General features: G+C 47.7%; 1 protein-coding gene across 5 annotated transcripts in view; it reads left to right on the top strand.

Moving 5' to 3' along the window:
- SIPA1L3 (signal induced proliferation associated 1 like 3) overlaps positions 1 to 17,160 on the top strand; it is a 1,632,279-nt gene that overhangs the window by 1,343,898 nt on the left and 271,221 nt on the right. For all 5 annotated transcript variants that reach the window (XM_069644476.1, XM_069644475.1, XM_069644474.1 and 2 more), the window contains one exon: positions 16,904 to 17,069. In XM_069644476.1, coding sequence (XP_069500577.1) covers positions 16,904 to 17,069 — 166 coding nt within the window. The remainder of the gene's footprint in view (positions 1 to 16,903; positions 17,070 to 17,160) is intronic.

Raw genomic sequence — 17,160 nt, 5'->3', positions numbered from 1 at the left:
AGATTGCGGCACCAAGATGTCGATAACCGCCCACACAGGGTCTGTCTGCGGTGGCTTGGTGTTTAGCACAGGACGGCGGTCTGCGGGTCATGCCAGTAAATGACAGGTAAAGCGCTGAAGGAGTGAAAGGGGGAAGTTAGCAGCTTGTAGGCCCCCTATGAAATGCCGTTCAATGAGACCATCTAAAAGGTGCTTATCGGGCAAGTCCCCTAAAAGCCCTGGAGGTTGGGGTCCTCTTTCCAATGGAAGAGGAAGGTGGATGATAAAGTGCATCATAGGTGTCAGTGAGGGTTTCTTGCTGCTTCCTTCCAAAGAGAAATTACTAGTAGCCCCATATACTACCATTGGCATCCAGAAAGGTCATTATAATTTCCCTTAAAGATTTGCAACATGTCCCTTTAAAAAGAAATTATTGCTTATACCAAGAAAGGATATACTGAGCTAAAAAGAAATGTTCAACAGCAAGCATCAAAGGCCGCAGACGGGGGTTCCTGCAGGACTCCTCACAAAGTGCAATGTTTCATCCGAGTCATTGTACAACGGTTGGCAAAAGACCACACCCACACATTAATCCAGACCACCGTTGTTCACAGTACACAGTGTGCAAAATAAAAGCCTTGGTTCATCAACCGCTTACACCCAAAAAACCTGCAGCATGAAGAGCAGCTTTAACCACTATGACAACGAAAAGGAAAATGAATCCAAGATGGAGGCCATTGCTAAAGAGCTGCTGACAAGCCCACCCAACAAGAATTTACTCCTGGGAACTTTGTAAATCTTTGGTGAAGGCACCAATCACCGTGGTTGATTGCTGTGGCAATGCAGGTAAGCTACATCCATCAATTAATAGACATGCTGGAGTAGAAATGAGGAATAGAGAAGCAGTGAAAGAGGTAGAGCAGCAGAGTGGAAGACAGGAGCAGAAAGTAGAAGGCCAGTAAACCGCTTACATTGAATCTCACATCTTTGTGGACCTTCCTTTTAACAGTTTATTGAACAGACTGTGTTCTTGAATGGGCCACCGTGCAGATTCTTTTCATGGTTAGGAAATAATGGTAAAAGAAACCTTCCTGCAATATATTGCATGGATAAAACTAATATTGACGGGGGTCAAATATAATTTCAACAGCTTCATATAAAAGTGGCCGAAGAGAGGTTTTCACCCATTTGGAAAGTGTGGGATTGAAGTGTGGGGTTCAATCTGAAACAGCACAATGCAATACATGTTTGTATATTCATGATTCAAATGTTATATGTAATGTCTTTCCACTGCTGAATAACTAAGATTCATGGCATAGTAGTGGAATGAGCAAGATTGGTCTTCCATTGCCAACCGATCCTTCAATATCCATGCCAATGGTTCTGGCAGAACATTGAAGAACGCGGCAGCTGACGAAGACGAATGGCTCTCTAATTTGTTTCAAGACCTTCACCACTGCTCCCGGGTTTCTGAGCACACAAGGTTGGTGATCCGAGCCTCTGCCTAATCTTCTTCTTTTTGGACAAAAAAGAACAAATGACGAGATGCGCTCCTTAAGTGGGCACATTTACAGTATTTTTTTCAACCTTTTTCTCTTCTTCTGCAGTGATTTCTCAGCTGTAGAGCTCTTGGCATTGTTGTTTCTTTGCTTCTACAGAGTAAAACTCTGCGACTTTGACGTCGAACAGCTCAACGAAAATATGAATGCTCTCTTTGAACGCTTTGGGTGTCATGGTTTCACATGAACCCCATTTTGCTACAATGTGATCGGTACCGAGGCACCACAGACACATTCTGTGTGGCGGGAGGTCGATCAACAAAATTTGAGCTTCACAATCGTGACACTTTTGAAAACACAAACGTTTAGGAGTTTCATGAAGAGATTCAAAATCGTTTTTCAAGTGCATATGGGGATTTCACTGAGGCTTGTTCCCGAGTAGCGTGCTGGGCATACGGAAAAAAAGGTCACGGGGCTCTGAGCGTGCTCTTTGTACCAACATTGACGTTGCACCCGATCCCAAAGCCAATGACTCTAGTATCCTCGACACCAGACCACATGGCGCCCCCTGCTGAGAAAATATTTCTCAGTGTGCTACAAAACAGGAGAATATATCTAAGATGAGGACTCCATGGAAGGAACATCCATCAGAAAGAACATTACCAGGGGTAAGTAATTTGTTCTACAACCCAATTGTAAACACTTGTATGTCTGTGCATGGAATAACTTTTGTGCCTGACTCCGCAGCAACTAAATCGTTTTTCTTTTGGGAGGTGTGGCAGCAAGATGAGGCACTTCGGGGCTGAATAATCGGTAAACACTGGACGGTCACAGGAGGGCAATGCTCTGTCACTGGCAGAAGCAGGTCTCAGTAAAGACATTGTACGGAGATGAAAGGCTGGCTCTGCATGTAAAAGGATCATCACTTTAGTAAGTGATGACCTTTTTTCTCAGCCTGCCCTTCTTGCAGTTTTCCTGACACTGTTTGCGGCCACAATGGTATTGCGGGTCAAACCCATAAGTCCCCAGTCAGTTGACTGTCCTGTGTGTGTTGCTACTTCATAGCTTTGCTACTACAAAAGCACCTGCCCATGGCCTAATCCCAATGGACACAGAACGCAACTCGCAGTACTGTGCTGCTGCGACAAGATGCTAGCACAAGCACTGGCAAGGCAAACCTTGTACAGCACCCCTCTGCCCTCTAGCTAGGTCCCTGCTTTAAACAATGAAATAGAGAAATTAAAAAAAACTACATCTGGTTCCTGGCACAACATTGTTTTCACTACTTCCACCCCTTAAGCGACCTTGCTTACTCTTTCTCTCTGCTGCTCTTGCAGAATGAGGTGCTCATGCGTAGTACATTTAGCTTCCAAATCAGGTGCAACTATAACTCTTTGTCCAGTACATATGACCATTCATGCTTTGCAAGTCTTGTAGAGGTTTACTATTGTACTTTTTATGCACATTTCTAGACACATAGTTGATGTCCAATAGGTATATTTATATGACACTAGTTGGAATGAAGAGCCAAAAGAAACTTTTGATACCTGTTGGTGTAAAGCTAACAAGGCTCTTAGATGCCTTATCCAGGAGCTACATAGCTCCTAGTAATTTTGAACCCCGGCTAGCCATGATTGACTGCCTGTTTGACCAGCGTGTTCCTGAGAAGCAAAAACACATTTTTGTAGAATTGAGTTTAAGATATGAACCTGTCATCCAGGGCTGAATGAGTATCGGACAGTGTTTTAGCCATACCGTTCTTCTACCCAACTGACATTTAGCTATTGTTACATGTCATTTGTTTGATACATGAAGATATCACGGTCAAGAGAGAACTCCTGGAGGCTCCATGTAGAGCTGAAGTATGACTGATGATAGGATGGTTCCTTGGGATACTATGCAGGTGACTGGATTCTAGAGTATCTGGTTTCTTTATGCCAAATAGGAGGCACACCATACTATTACAGAATGTTGGAAAGCTAGCCTTGTCACAAGAAGTGCTAGGAGAGTTACGTAATTGTGTCAAATGCCACCAAGAGATGGCGCAGGAGTGTGGCGGCCGGGTGCCCGCAGCTTCATCCCTAGCACCTCACATCTCCAGTGGCGATAAGGCACAAGCAGGGAAAACCGTTGTGATTCATGCCCCCAGTGGGGACATAGGGTACGTGAAGGTGGCTGCAGCGCCTTGCGTCCCCAGCGGGGACCAGGCGACCAACTCGCCAACAACTGGATCCTCCTACGGAGTATGGGCAGGCGACGCAGAGGCACAGCATTCCAACGATGAGAAGCAGACGATGCAGATGACCTGCCGGCCCGACCCCTCAGAACTTGCAGCCTTTCCCACCCCCTCCCTCGACACGTCAAATTCAAGACTGGGTTGAACGACACTGCAGAAGTCCCTCTGAGAGAAGACATCAAGACAGATGCTGAAACAGAAACCACGCTGACAGTTATGGCATCCCCACGCTGATGGCCTATTAGGGTGGGGCTTCAGGGAGAAACCAGGAAGGAAAGGAAAATATGCCTTCCAATTGGTTAGGGGTGAACCAAGTACCCAATAAGGGAATGGAGAACAGCAAGGAGGCGCGGAAGCAGAAACGGTGGATGTATGTCTTGCCCTATTGGCCTGAAAGCAGAAAAACCGAGAGAAGGAGAAAGGAACATGGGTCCCGGACTTTGGGAAAGAGAGTCTCTACAATGCAGCAATTGTGGACATCCTGCATGCTGTAATAAAAACCCTCATGTACTGCAGTAGACTTTCCAGCTACAAAATGAACAGTGCCAAGTGGATCGACAGGCCTTCAACAAGCCATACAGATTCAGCAGGCACAGCTATTGGATAACATGACCACCAGAAGACGACCCCAATTGCCCACTGAAGTATAGCTCTGGCAAAGACCCGTCCCACTTCTTTGTGAATTTTGAAAGGGTGCCACAGAACGCCCTATGGCCAACAGAGAGATGGGTACATTATATAGCACTGTTGATGACAGGGGAAATGCAGAGTCCCTACCAGGCCGCCAATCCCACGGTCGACACGGCCTACGTGGATATGAAAAGGGTTGTGTCATACCAAGCGTCTTGCGGGTGCTGCGTACCTGTTCTTGGTGATTGTTGTACAGCGGAAGCCAGTCTTTCATCAAGCGTCAAAGTAGATTAGTAACAGGCAACCAACCCACCACCTTCCTGGTAGGAACAAGCAAGTGCTGGACCAGCTCCCAACGCCATGGGGCGGCACTTTCCAGATTTGCGTGGTGCCAGAACTGTGCAAGCACTGGCAGGGAAGGCCACGTTGTATGTCCAGTAGAAGTAGTTGAGGTTGCTGAGCGCTGGAATCAAATCCTATGTTATGGCAAGAAGATGTTCCAGAATTCAAGGTACCAAGTGGAGGCATGAGGCAGGGGCACTGCCAAGAAGAGTAAACCAGACAGCGAATTGTCAGGGCAGAAGGAAGGATCCGGCTGAAGGAACCCCAAGCCAGAACAAGCAGAGGTCAGGAGTAAGAAGGCAAGGGGAAACCAAGAAGGAAAAGGAACCAGTTACAAGGCCAGCAGCAAGGAGGAGGAAGGAGAGAGGGCTAACAAGAAGGCAAGGAATCCGGTACTGAAACGAGTACCAAGCAAACACAATCATGTGGTTGACTGAGTTGAGAAGCAGTGTGCCAGTATCTATAGCTCCCAGATATACTGCTGGGATAGGAACAAAGTCTGGAGTGCAAGCACACCCTGCCACAGGGCCTGGAGGATTGGCATGCGCGTAGCATGAACCCACATCGTGCATGCGCAGTCCAGTAAACATGGTGGCGCCCAGGTAGCCAGAGGCTGGGAGACAGGCACCCCAAAAGAAACGCCACTGGGAGTAGAATCTCCATGTCCAAGTCCGCCGGACCCAGTGACGCCACCCCCTCCCCCACTCTGGTAAGTGACGTAACAGGTGGCCCTGGAACGGTTAGGACATGATAAGGAAACCTATTGAGTTCAGTTCACAGAGACCCGGTTATACCCCCGAGAAACACCCAGACAACCGTACTGTATGGTGAAAGACATAGCTGACAGATGGCTCCAAACAGCCACCACCACATCTAACGAAATGGCAGATTGCATTGTGCTGGAGCAGGTTGTAAAACCCTTACCTATACCAAGACAGAGATGGGTCAAACAACACCACTGACCCAGTATGGCCGAGGCAGTGAACATCGCTTCAGCATATCCAAATACTGACATAGGAAGGGCCATTGCTTTTGGGGAAACTGGGTTGGAACAGTTGTCCCATCACCCTCCACACGACAATGGAAAGTGTGATGAATCTTAGGATGCCGTCCCTTCTCCCCTGTGGGGGGACCTTTTTACCATGGGGCAAGGATGGTGCATTCACAGTACAATAGTCCCTCTGGGGGCGTGGTACACATAGGGAGGATCACGTAGGAGAGGAGCCCCTTATGGGATTAAGGACGACCCATCCCAGAGAATGCGGTATAATCCCGCTTAATCCCAAACACCCTCTTTACTGAAGACCAGCCCTTCTTTCCTTTCTTCAGATAGACATTGTACTGTCATTCAAGTTTATACCTCAGACCTGACAAGGGTACCAGGGGGCACTATTGGTTTTGTATCGATTACACCAGTACTGTGTAGAAGATGCACACGAGGATGCAGGTCACGCTGGAGGACCGGAGTGCTCGGTCTAGTCTTCACAATATTTGATTAGCCCGGAACAACCCAACAGGGATGTGCAGGAGTTTAAATTCCTGTCAGATGGCACACGAGGGGAGAGCTACCCTCTGAGGAGGAAAGTTGAGAGCAGCTGGCTGCCGCCGTGAGAACCGCCCTCGCAAGCCCAGTAGAAATGTAAAGATGCCATGCACAGAGGATGGAGGTAGTCCAGGAAAAAGGAACAGAACGAGCAGGTACCCGAATCAACCCCCAGGTGTCCTTTGAACAGGAGATCTGCAACACAGAGCGGAGCCACTGCGAGAAGGACGCCAAAGGCTGCAAAGCGACGAAGTTAATTCTCCAAGTGCTGTCGGAGCCTCACAGAAGAGCCCCATTCCTCGGAAGACCCGAACCAGGAGAAAAGGTACTCGGGCATACCGAGCAGGTCTCACTGCCCTGGCAGGCTGAGGGAAAACTGTGGCAAGCATTTGAGAGGGCCTGAGGAAACTAGCTGAAGGAAGGGAAAGAGAACCACGGGCTTGGCATAGAGTGAAATAACGCATGCCATGTTGAATACGTGTTGCGGGTCTGAGACCCACACCCACATAAGATAATTTGATAACCACAAGATTGTCTGGGACCCTGAAGAGTTTTCAGACATTTGAAAGGAGCGCTTGTACTTTTTTATTTTAATTTTAAAATGTTTTAGTTTAAATTTTAAACTTTTCATTTATTATTCGATAAGACACAAGTCCACAAGAGAGCAAAGGTAGGATTTAAGTTCATGCCTGATTTCTGTGCTTCTTCCTTGCAGCTCCGGCTTGTTTTAGCATGTACTGATGTTTTTCTTTTACATCGTCTCCATGACGTGATTCCAGAACTGAATGGTGGTAAATACTAGTTTTTGTTTCCCAGAAGGATTTGCGCCCACCGTTCTTCCAGATCTAGTTCTTTGTTGAATTTCAAAAAGAACTCTATAAATAGTCTGTTTCTCTGTTAGTGCTGTATATTACATTATTATATGAAATAAACTTTCTACACTTTCAGTTTGTTGGCAAAACCGACAGGACTGTTGGTTCCTTGGCTTTTTGCCAGTATTTCACGCGTTGGAAGGATATTTAATTGCAGCCTCAAAAAGGTATCTCGGATCTGTTGTGCTGGGAAGATTTGGAGGTAATTTGGTGGAGTAATAATTGCTCTTATCTCAGATTCACAGTGTAGGTCAAGTTGATATCTCCTTTTAAGGTGTTTCGTGCTAATCCAATCATTGTGTGCAATTTGCTTTTTTGCCACTTGAGGACGATTGAGTAGCATTTCATCCAAAATCTGTCTCAATCTTTTACTTTCGACATAATGTTTCCACTTGCTTAGTGCTGTTTCATTGCAGGAATTTATTCTAGATCAAAGTATTTCAATTGCAGGCATATGTTTGTTTCTGATCATTTTCCTATACAGATCTAGCTGTTTCCAGGTGATTATTGAGTCTAGCAACTGAATAGCAAGTTCATATTCAATATGAGGCATTGGAAATGAAGCTGGAAGAACCAAGACTTTCCTCCAAAAGATGGCTTCCAATTGTTGCCAAATTTTGCGTTCCCTATTAATCTTCGTTTCTTCACCATATGTCAGAATTGCAATCACCTTCTGTCTGTAATAAGCTATTACTGGTTTTAAAGATATTTCCCAAATTTGTAATGTAATACCAGCCCTTGGTGGGCTAACGCATGCACCTTAGTTTTAAGGTGTCGCCCAATCTTTTTCCACTGCTGACTGAGCCAGACACCCAAGTATTTTATTATTTTTTACTTTTGCTAAACGTTTTCCTTCAAGAAAAAAGGCTTGTGGTTTCTTTTTGTTAGTATTGCCATAAGTTAGTCATGATTTTAGTTTGGTGGGTATTGATCTTTAGCCGATTAGTTTCTATATACTTTTCTAGGTTGGTGAGGGCAATTTGTAAGCCTCTTGGGGTTTTCTCCATCATAGCTATGTCGTCTGCGTACATGATACATGGCAACGCGGTCCCGTACAATTTTGGGGGGGTTAATCGTTGGAGTCTGTATATATTCCTCAAAATCCGATGTATACAGGTTGAACAAGGTGGCCGCCAAGGGGCAGCCCTGTTTCAGACTGTGCCATGTTCTAATTGCATCCGCCATCACTCCATCCATGGCGGCATATCTCCTAGCAGTGCCGCATACCAGGCTCAAAATGAGGCGATCGCGATTGCAATTGCATTTTGCATCCTCCTGGTCAGCATCCAACATCATCTTCACCAGGACCTAGTTTGATGGAGCACGGACAACAACCGATGGATAGATAGGCCCTTCCGTCAACCCGCACCCCAGGTCACCATCACCACAGACTCATCCCTAGAGGGCTGGGGAGCTACCTTGGGCAGCCACATTGCCCACAGAGTATGGTCCTGTCAGGAGGAGATGGCCCACATCAACTGGCTCGAGTTGCTAGCCATCTGGCTCGCTCTCAAAGCCTTCCTCCCGATGATCAGCGGCAGGGCTATCCTCAGTCAGATGACAACCCTGCTCAATGACATGCACCTGGAAGCAATGCACCTTCTGGGGGAGTCCAACCAGGAGGAGGACTGGCTCAGCATGCTGGGTGAGGACAACTACGAATGGCAGTTGGATGAACAGGTCCTTCAGGGGATCTTCGACAGGTGGGGTCATCCTCAGGTGTATCTCTTCGCCACCTGGTCCAACAGGATGTGCCCCCAGTTTGCGTCCCGGCTGTTAGGCAGAAACCTGTGCAGTTCCCTCTGGGACCACTGCAAAAGATTAAGGACTACAGGTGTTTGGCAGTAAACCCACTTGGTAGCAGTCTGTACCACACAGATTCACTTGGTAGCTTTGCCTGAGCAGTCAGACTTCCCTCAAGAAGAATTAGGCAGTATACAGAGTATTCCCAATAGGTCAGGAGAACACAATAGAACAAGTAAACACTGACCAGGGCTTGGTGTAAAAGAGATAGAATTATTTATTTAAAACCACATCTAGAAAAACACAGGCACTAATAGTAAGCAATTCAAAAACACGGTCACTAAAAGATATACACTCCCTTAAAAGAATATTAGACAAGTCGTAAGTAAAGCCCCACTTATTTTCAGACATCAGTGAGCGCTTAACGTAGATGGCACTCTAATAATTCGTTTTAAAAAGGGAGAGAAAAGCAGAGAATAAATTGAAACAGATCCCAACACTTTTTCACGAACACAACAAGAGAGGAAGGCAAAGTAACACCGTGAATTCAGAGTCAGTAGGCCGGATCCGCTTTAAGAGGATCAAAACGAAATGTGTCCAAGGTCACACGGTTGCAGTGCACAAAACTCTTGTAACGGTTCAAAAAGGAGTTGGACCAAAGAAAGGGACCAGTTAGAGGGTCAAGGCGGCCAGCCCAGTCCAGAAGGTTAAGGGGTTATTATTACCTTGTAGCAATCTTTAGAAAAGGAGGCCTGGCGGACACGGTACCTTAAAGTGGTGAGAATACTCCAGCGGGGGCAGTTGTTCCTGGCAGCGGATGCAAGTTGGTGCTTCGTCCGGGGGAAGAGAGGATCTCGTCGGGGAGGAAGACAGGAGTCCGTTGCACTGCCAGGGAAAAAACCAGCCGCAGAGTTTCTCAGGTACAAGGAGTGGTCCGTTGATTCGCGGTCCAGTGGTAAGTGGCTATCCGGCTGCCGGGGTGCTTGGCACGGGCAATTCGACCACAAACCGGTCTGGGGTGTGAAGAGAAGAAGGTAAACTGGTTGTGCCCACCAGTCAGGGGAAGAAGCCTCTCCAGCCGGGAGATCTTCTCTGTCGTCGGGAAGTGGTGAGTCGGTTCCGCAGGGCTCCACCGGTGGTGTCGTCGTGGTAGGTCGGCTCAGCTTCTCCCTCGTCGGATTCTCAGGTCCTGTGGCGACTTCTGAAGTTCCAGTCCCCAAAGCCCTGCTTTTATGCAGCATAGCCCCATTCACTCAGCCTAGCTGTCAATCAAACATGCTAAGTGGTGAGCCGGCCGGCTCACCACTTGGGCCAATCACACAAGAGTGCGACTTGAGTTACCAAGGTAACTCAGTCCAGGGTGCCTAAACCCCCTCCCACACCCCCTGTGGTATCCAGACAGAGTGGCACCACTTTTGGAGGCTTCTGTGGAGAAGCCCGCCAAAAAGTGGAACAAAGGGCTCGACTTGTGTTGGAGTCACAGAAGAGAACACAAACGCCATTTTAGAATCGAGTCTTGGCAAAAAATACCAACCGGCGAATTAATATTAAATAAATAAACCGGCGGTATGTTCGAGGCTATGAGAATTAAATAATTAAAGTTGGTAGCCTCGAACAATGGGAAAATCCCATAGGGATATATTTGCGGTCGAATATAAAAAGTAGTAACCACTGCCACCAGCCAAAACTCGATCAGGGGGGACGGAGAAGTGCCCCCTCGACTAACAGACCCCGGGGCAATCGAATTGCCCCGACCAGTACGTCCACAATATGATGGTTTGTACCGGTTTCTGTTAATAATTTGGGACTAGTAAAGCCAATGGTGACTTTACATGCCCTGGGAGACAGTAGTCAGTCCAAGGGTATGGAGTCTATGGTGGGGTGTCACTATGACACGCCTGTGTCACTGCACGGAGGGTGCTGTGTAACACACATAGTAAAAACACATGAGACCCTATGGAGTAAAGGAACCCATAGCCCATAAAACACATTAACAGTCAAAGGAGCACCATAAATCATGTCCAAGAGTGGGAGAAAAAGAGTCTCACTATTGGCAGGAGAAAAAAAGAAACTCCAGAACTCCAGGAGAACTGCTGGGGGGGACTCACTAGGTTAGGAAATTCAGCCTAAAGAGAGAATTCTCCCTAACACCGACAGAGACTGGGCTGGGGCTCGCTGGGCGATGCAGATTCAGTGGAACAACATGAACAAGTATGCCTTCCCTCCCACTCCTCTAGTCCACAGGGTAATCTCCAAGATCGGGGAGTCCAGGCACCTATGTATCATCCTGATAGCTCTGTGGTGGCCAGCAAGGCCATGGTTCTCTGAACTACTCCCCCTGTTGGATCAAGCCCCGGTGCATCTTCTGCTGGGCCCAGCACATCTACTCTCTCAGCAGGGAGGCATGGTCATCCATCTCGGCCCCCAGAAGTTAGCCTGCGCAGCGTGGCACCTGAACAAGTCACAATGGGGCATCTGCATCTGTCACAGGCTAACCTAGACATTATACAAGGGGCTAGGAGCGATGCTACCAGGAGCCAGTACAAAAGCAAGTGGACTAGGATATGTCACTGGGTGGAATCCAAGGAGGTTGATCCGTTGACCTGCACGTTGGATGACGTGCTATCCTTCTCTGCGCACCTGGCATACTCAGGGGTGCAGGTAGACACATGCCGCACCTATCTGGCGGCCATTGGAGCCTACAGGAACTCGGAGGAGGAGGTATTCTCCTCCTCTAATCCAGTGGTTAAAAGACACTTGGCGGCCCTTACCAGGCTTTATCCACCGATCAAGAAACCACACCTGGTGTGGGACCTCAATGTGGTCTTGGGCGCCCTGGCGCATAAACCTTTAGAGCCTATGCCGTTCGTGGACATCAGGATAGTCACATTAAGACTGCCCTCCTGGTGAGACTTACTTCAGCACGCCGGATCACTGAAATCCAGACGCTTGTGACTTCAGAGCCCTATACTACATTTCATAAAGGAGGTGCTTAGTACTCGCCCTGCATTCTTACCTAAGGTTGTCTACTCCTTTCATCTAAACGAGAAGATGGTGTTACCAACTTTCTTTGCGGACCCTAAGGATGACGCTCAGAGGGTATTGCACTGTCTGGATGTCAGGCGTGCGCTAAGATACTACCTGGACAGGACCAAGAGCTTCCGTAAGTCAGAGGCCGTCTTTGTCACCTTCGGGGTGGGGTCACAAACTGGCTGTCAGGCCTCCAAGGCTTCCATAGCAAGGTGGATGGTTACGTCGATCAAGGAGGTGTATGAGGGAGCAGCAGAAGTCTCTCCCAGCAAATATGCATGCCCATGCCATCAGGGCTAAAGCCACGGCGGTTGCTTTCCAAAGGCACGTTCTGTGGCAGGTTATCAGCAAGGCAGCAACATGGCAGCCTTCTGCAAGCACTACTGCTTGGATGCCGGCTCCAGATCGGACATGGCATTTGGTCAGGCAGTTTTAAGGAACTTGGTTTCTTAAGAGGGGCACCTCTCTCCACCCTGGACACCATAGTGACTAACGACTCCTAGTCCATAGTCCCCTTTCTTCCATACATCCCACCGTCGTCCTCCCTAATAAAACTGGTGTCATTAGGCAATGTTAATATTGTCGATGCATCAAAGGGGACTGAGGAGTGGCGCAGGTGGGGGGAGTCGGGAGCGCACGCTCCCAGGGCCGTGCCCCCGCGAGCACCTAAATTTAAAGGGTAAGATGATTTTTCTGGTGAAAAAGGTTCTGTCTCCCGTCCCTAGCGAGGGACGCCCATACAGTATGGAAAAAAGGAGACACTGAACTAGGAGTATGTTAGTCACTACGGTTAGTAACTTATAATGCAAGAGTTAGTAACTTATAATGTAAGGGTGCAGAAGAAGGACTCTGACACAAAGGTGGCATGTTTCAGGCTAAAAACCTTTATTAGGTAGAAAAGCAAAAGAAAACCTTTTCCCCTATCCCTACGAGGGGTTTCCCTGCCTCAACTAAAGATCTAAGGTGACTGTCAGGATGTCTGTTAAAGTAAGTGTCCTTTGTCAAGAATACCCCAATTCTGACCCTTACACTATATTCTTAAAGAATAACGTAGTAGTATTCTGATACCATGTGAATGTCTCTCTTCTCCGACAGTCGGTCGCATACAACCTGGAGGAATGACTTCCTTCCCCCGTTCTTTTCCACTTTGTTTCACACTTCTAACACCCAACTCTGAGTGTCAAGATTGTCTGCGACCCTGGTTCCTCTCTTCTTTGCTCTGGCCCACTTGGTCCACTTCTCTGCCAAGTACTGCCACAAGGAAGATGACTTGTATAACTCTTGATTTGGGTCTGAGACCCTTGTTTCTCCTTCCTTGGTTTGGCCGACTTGGTTCACTTCCCTGCTAAGAAGTGCCACAAGGAAGATTACTCCCTTGATTTGGGTCCTCAACCCTTCCCTGGTAGCCAGCGGGCTTGGGTCTGCCACTGCAATGTGGGGTGTCCCCTCCAGGGTTTCTCAAATGCTGGGGGGGTCTCCGACCCATCCCTGCTGGTCTGTGGGGGTTATTCCTGCCACTGGAGTGAGGTTCGTAGCACTCAAAACTTGGATACTTCCCCCCCCCGCCCAGTGTCGCAGAGACTGTGTGGCAATTTCTCTTGCCGGCATGCAGTACTCTCTCGCATCCCCTCCGGGTCTCCTATGCTTTCCATATACTTGCTCAGGGTCATTGCACGTGTCCGGGACTGCAGAGGGATGGCACAGCTTCCCTGGTGTCTGGCTCTCGCCGTCTCTGTGGGACGGTTTTCCCACCGATTGCCTTGGCTTACTTGCACTTTGGTTGCTTCCGTGCATGGGACAGCTCCTGCGTGCCTACGGAAGTCTCAGCTTGGCCGCCTCCCGGCATCTTCCTGACTCTCTCTCTCCCTGGGTGCCACAGACCCATTCAAAGTTCCCACCTCCTGCAAGCTCGACGGCTGCACCCTAATTTTGGCTGGATTCGACACAAGTTACAAACCCTTCTCTATTTTTATACATTGATGCCCTTTGTAACAATGTCAGTCCTTTGTTGGTTTCCCCTAGCAATCCTTGAATCTTCACAGGGCCTCCTTGTCTCAGTACTGACATGGTTAGTACGCCAGTTCTTCTTTGTCTTAGTTCTGACCATTCATTGCCTTAAGAGGTTCTGCTTTACAGCAATAGACAGTCTTGGAGTCAAAGTAAAGATTGGAATCATACAAAGAGGCTAAAGGAGGTAGGGGTGTGATGTGACTTATTATGCCACCTGGTAGCTAGTCATTCTCCTCCCTGGGGCAGGGTGAATCCACAAGAATATAAGAGACATACAAGTAAAGGCCCTTATGTGAGAAACTACTTCAAGGAAAGTTGTTGTAAAGCTGACATTCAAGTGAGTAGATGAGTATAAGACCCATAAATATGGGAAGAGCTAACCAAGCTCCTGAAGGAAATGTCAAGGGACTGGCAGGAATTGGAGAGGCAAGGCCCACAAGTATATGGTAAGAGTTACAGGAGCTCATGAAGGAAACATCAAAAGACTATCGGGCAAGAAAACTTACAGAATCCTATATTCTAAATAGAGACATTTCTCTATCAACCAAAGTGGACAAGATACAACCTTAAAGAGAAATACGCTGACAAGAAGGCAAGATGAGATGACTAGGAGAAGACGCATTCCCTTGGCCTATTTTAAGTTATTAACATTAGTGGTTGAGTCAGATAGTTCGGTTTGGGACTGAGGACAAACCTATTACTTCCTGACGACAGATGAGCACCTTTACTTAATTCAGATAGGCAGGGCGGCCCCTTTAGCAGTAGGGAAAGCTAGGAATTTCTTATATTTTCATTAAGGTAAAGGTAAAATGTCCTCAATTTGTCCAACTCCTTCTTCAGACCCACCACACTTCCTTGTGGTGGTGTTTTAGGAGTATCCCATCTGATTGGAACTCTGAAATGCATGTGCTCCTTTCCCGGCATTCAGATGATGCAATGAACTTCTATTTTCACCAATCATTGCACACTGCGCAATTATATGTTTTAGTTTCTAGCTTCTGAATAGTGTCTTGGACTGAGTGTAGTCCATTCTTACCTCTTGTCTCCATTTTACCAGTCATTTTGGTCTCCCCTTTTTTGTATTTGAGATTGTCTAATCAAATTTTGGTTACTTTAAACCACAAGACACAAGAAGGAGTGTAAACGTTTGTATTTAATGTGTTTTAATGTGTGTGCTTACTAATGGACTGACCTGACTGTACCACGTTCCCCACCATGGGGGACACATTGCATCCTGTGGACTGAGGGAAAATGGGCAGGGCTCCCCTGCCAGGGACATGGTCTGGAATGACTACTTACTTGAAGAGGAGGACCATTAAAAAGGGACAGTTGGAAGAAGGAGAAGAAAAAAGAAAAATGCAGAAAGAAAGATCCCCTGAGGGGAAAACAAAGGGAAAAGGAAGGAAAGAGAGATCTGTACCCCCAGGGGGTTGCGGCCTCTAGCAGCCCCCAGTGCATTTTAGAGGTGACGGGCAGGGCTGTGTCTGCCAGCTGCAGCCCAGTGTGAAGATAAGCCCTAGCTGTGTGTGCAAAGCTACCTGGGTGAAGATTAACCCCCATCCCCGCCCGGGCCACGTGTTTGGGGCAGACCCCAACCGAGAGCGGGCCTGATGACAGCAAACCTCCTGGGCTGTGTGCGCGATGCGGCCTGGGAGAAGTGCCACAGTCCTGGGCCGCGGGTGAGCCGCCCGAGGCATGGCCTAGGGATTACAGCCCACCCTGGGGCCCAGGAGAGAGAGAAGCCCTGGGCGGTGTTGTGTGGCGGTGCAGCGCATGTGAAGGTGTGCCCATGGTGAAAGTCGCCCTGCCCCGAGGCGCACATGTCGTGAAGGAAAGAGAAGCTGCAACAGCACCTACATCGTTGTAGAAGGCGCTAGCACTGCCGGGGGACCTGTGCATCATCTGCTCTCCCCAGTGTCAGACTAGGAGAGCGGTGGGAGCAGGACTTACCTGGAGCCCCAACCACAATGTCCTATGCGGCTGGGGCTAAACGCGATGTGCACCGGCAGGATGCTGACTCCGCACAGGTGGGTGGGACTTGGCAGAGTCCAACGAGGAGGACTTCCCCGCCTGGAGTTAACCAGCACATCACCACGGAGGAAAGCAAGGGCTCCCAATGCCCAGTCGTTGTAACCACCACTGCCATGGCGGAAATAAGGGAGAACAAGGGCTCTCAAAGCCCCATGAGGGGGTGAGGGCTCCCAAAGCCCTAAGAAGTTTACACAAGTGTCTCACAGCAGCCACCCGTGGCAGAGTGGGGTCTTTTCAAGTATACTTGGTTAATATAAGTTTAATGTCTGTTATGGACTGATAAGTGAGATGTTAATATTGAATGACTATTAGGGACTAATACGTGAGATATTACTAATTGCCGCTGCCTATGTAATGCAACTGTGTTAATCAGATTGGTATGTGGGAGGTTGGGAGGTTCAGAAAGCAATGCTCAGTGTGATGTGAAACCTGCTAAAGGTTAATATGCAGAGGGGGTTTATGCGGTGGGTATCCCTTACCCAGATGATGGTAGTTAAACATGGATTGGGAACATGGAGTGAAGCATGAGTGCATTTGAAGAGTTTGAAAATGTTTAATAAGTGAATCCTTTTTATATAAAAGCCCAAGAGGGCACCAAAACTCCCCCTCCTCACCATCACTGGTTTACTGTGCCTCATTTAAGATCTGAACTCGGCATCTCCTGAATTAACCTTTTTATTTGCAGGTTGCTCAGCGCCTCACCAGAGCAGTTGGTATGACACGGTAGGGTGGTGTCAGTGCAGTCCATTCCTGGCTCAGAGTATTTTTAGTACTGTGCTCACTCAGGCCAGGGAAGAAAAAGAAACAGGGGCTACACTAGGTTTTCGTTTCTAGCTTCCGAATAGTGTTTCAAACTGAGTTTAGTCCATTCTTACCTCCTTGTCTCCATTTTACCAGTCATTTTGTTCTCCCTTTTTTTGGATTTATTGTGATTGTCTAATCAAATTTTGGTAACTTTTTTTTGTAACCGTCTCTATTCTTTTTGTAGGCAAGTTGATATGACCACGAAGAATGTGTTTGGGCAACCCAGGTTACGAGCATCTCTTAGAGACCTAAGATCTCCTCGAAAGAATCACAAATCCACCATTGAAGATGATCTTAAAAAGCTAATAATTATGGACAACATGTCTGCAGATCAAGAAAGGGATGTCATTGTAAGTTACCTCTAGTCCTGTGTCTTGTTGCACATCTTTCTTTTTGCGTCTCTGTGTTACCTTACTTGATCTATTTTGCTGATACAGTAGT

This window comes from Ambystoma mexicanum, chromosome 2p (assembly GCF_040938575.1).
Source record: "Ambystoma mexicanum isolate Mex_15411 chromosome 2p, UKY_AmexF1_1, whole genome shotgun sequence".
NCBI classification, from domain to species: domain Eukaryota; kingdom Metazoa; phylum Chordata; class Amphibia; order Caudata; family Ambystomatidae; genus Ambystoma; species Ambystoma mexicanum.
Note: the sequence above shows the minus strand (reverse complement) of the source record. Positions and strands in the feature narration are given on the sequence as shown.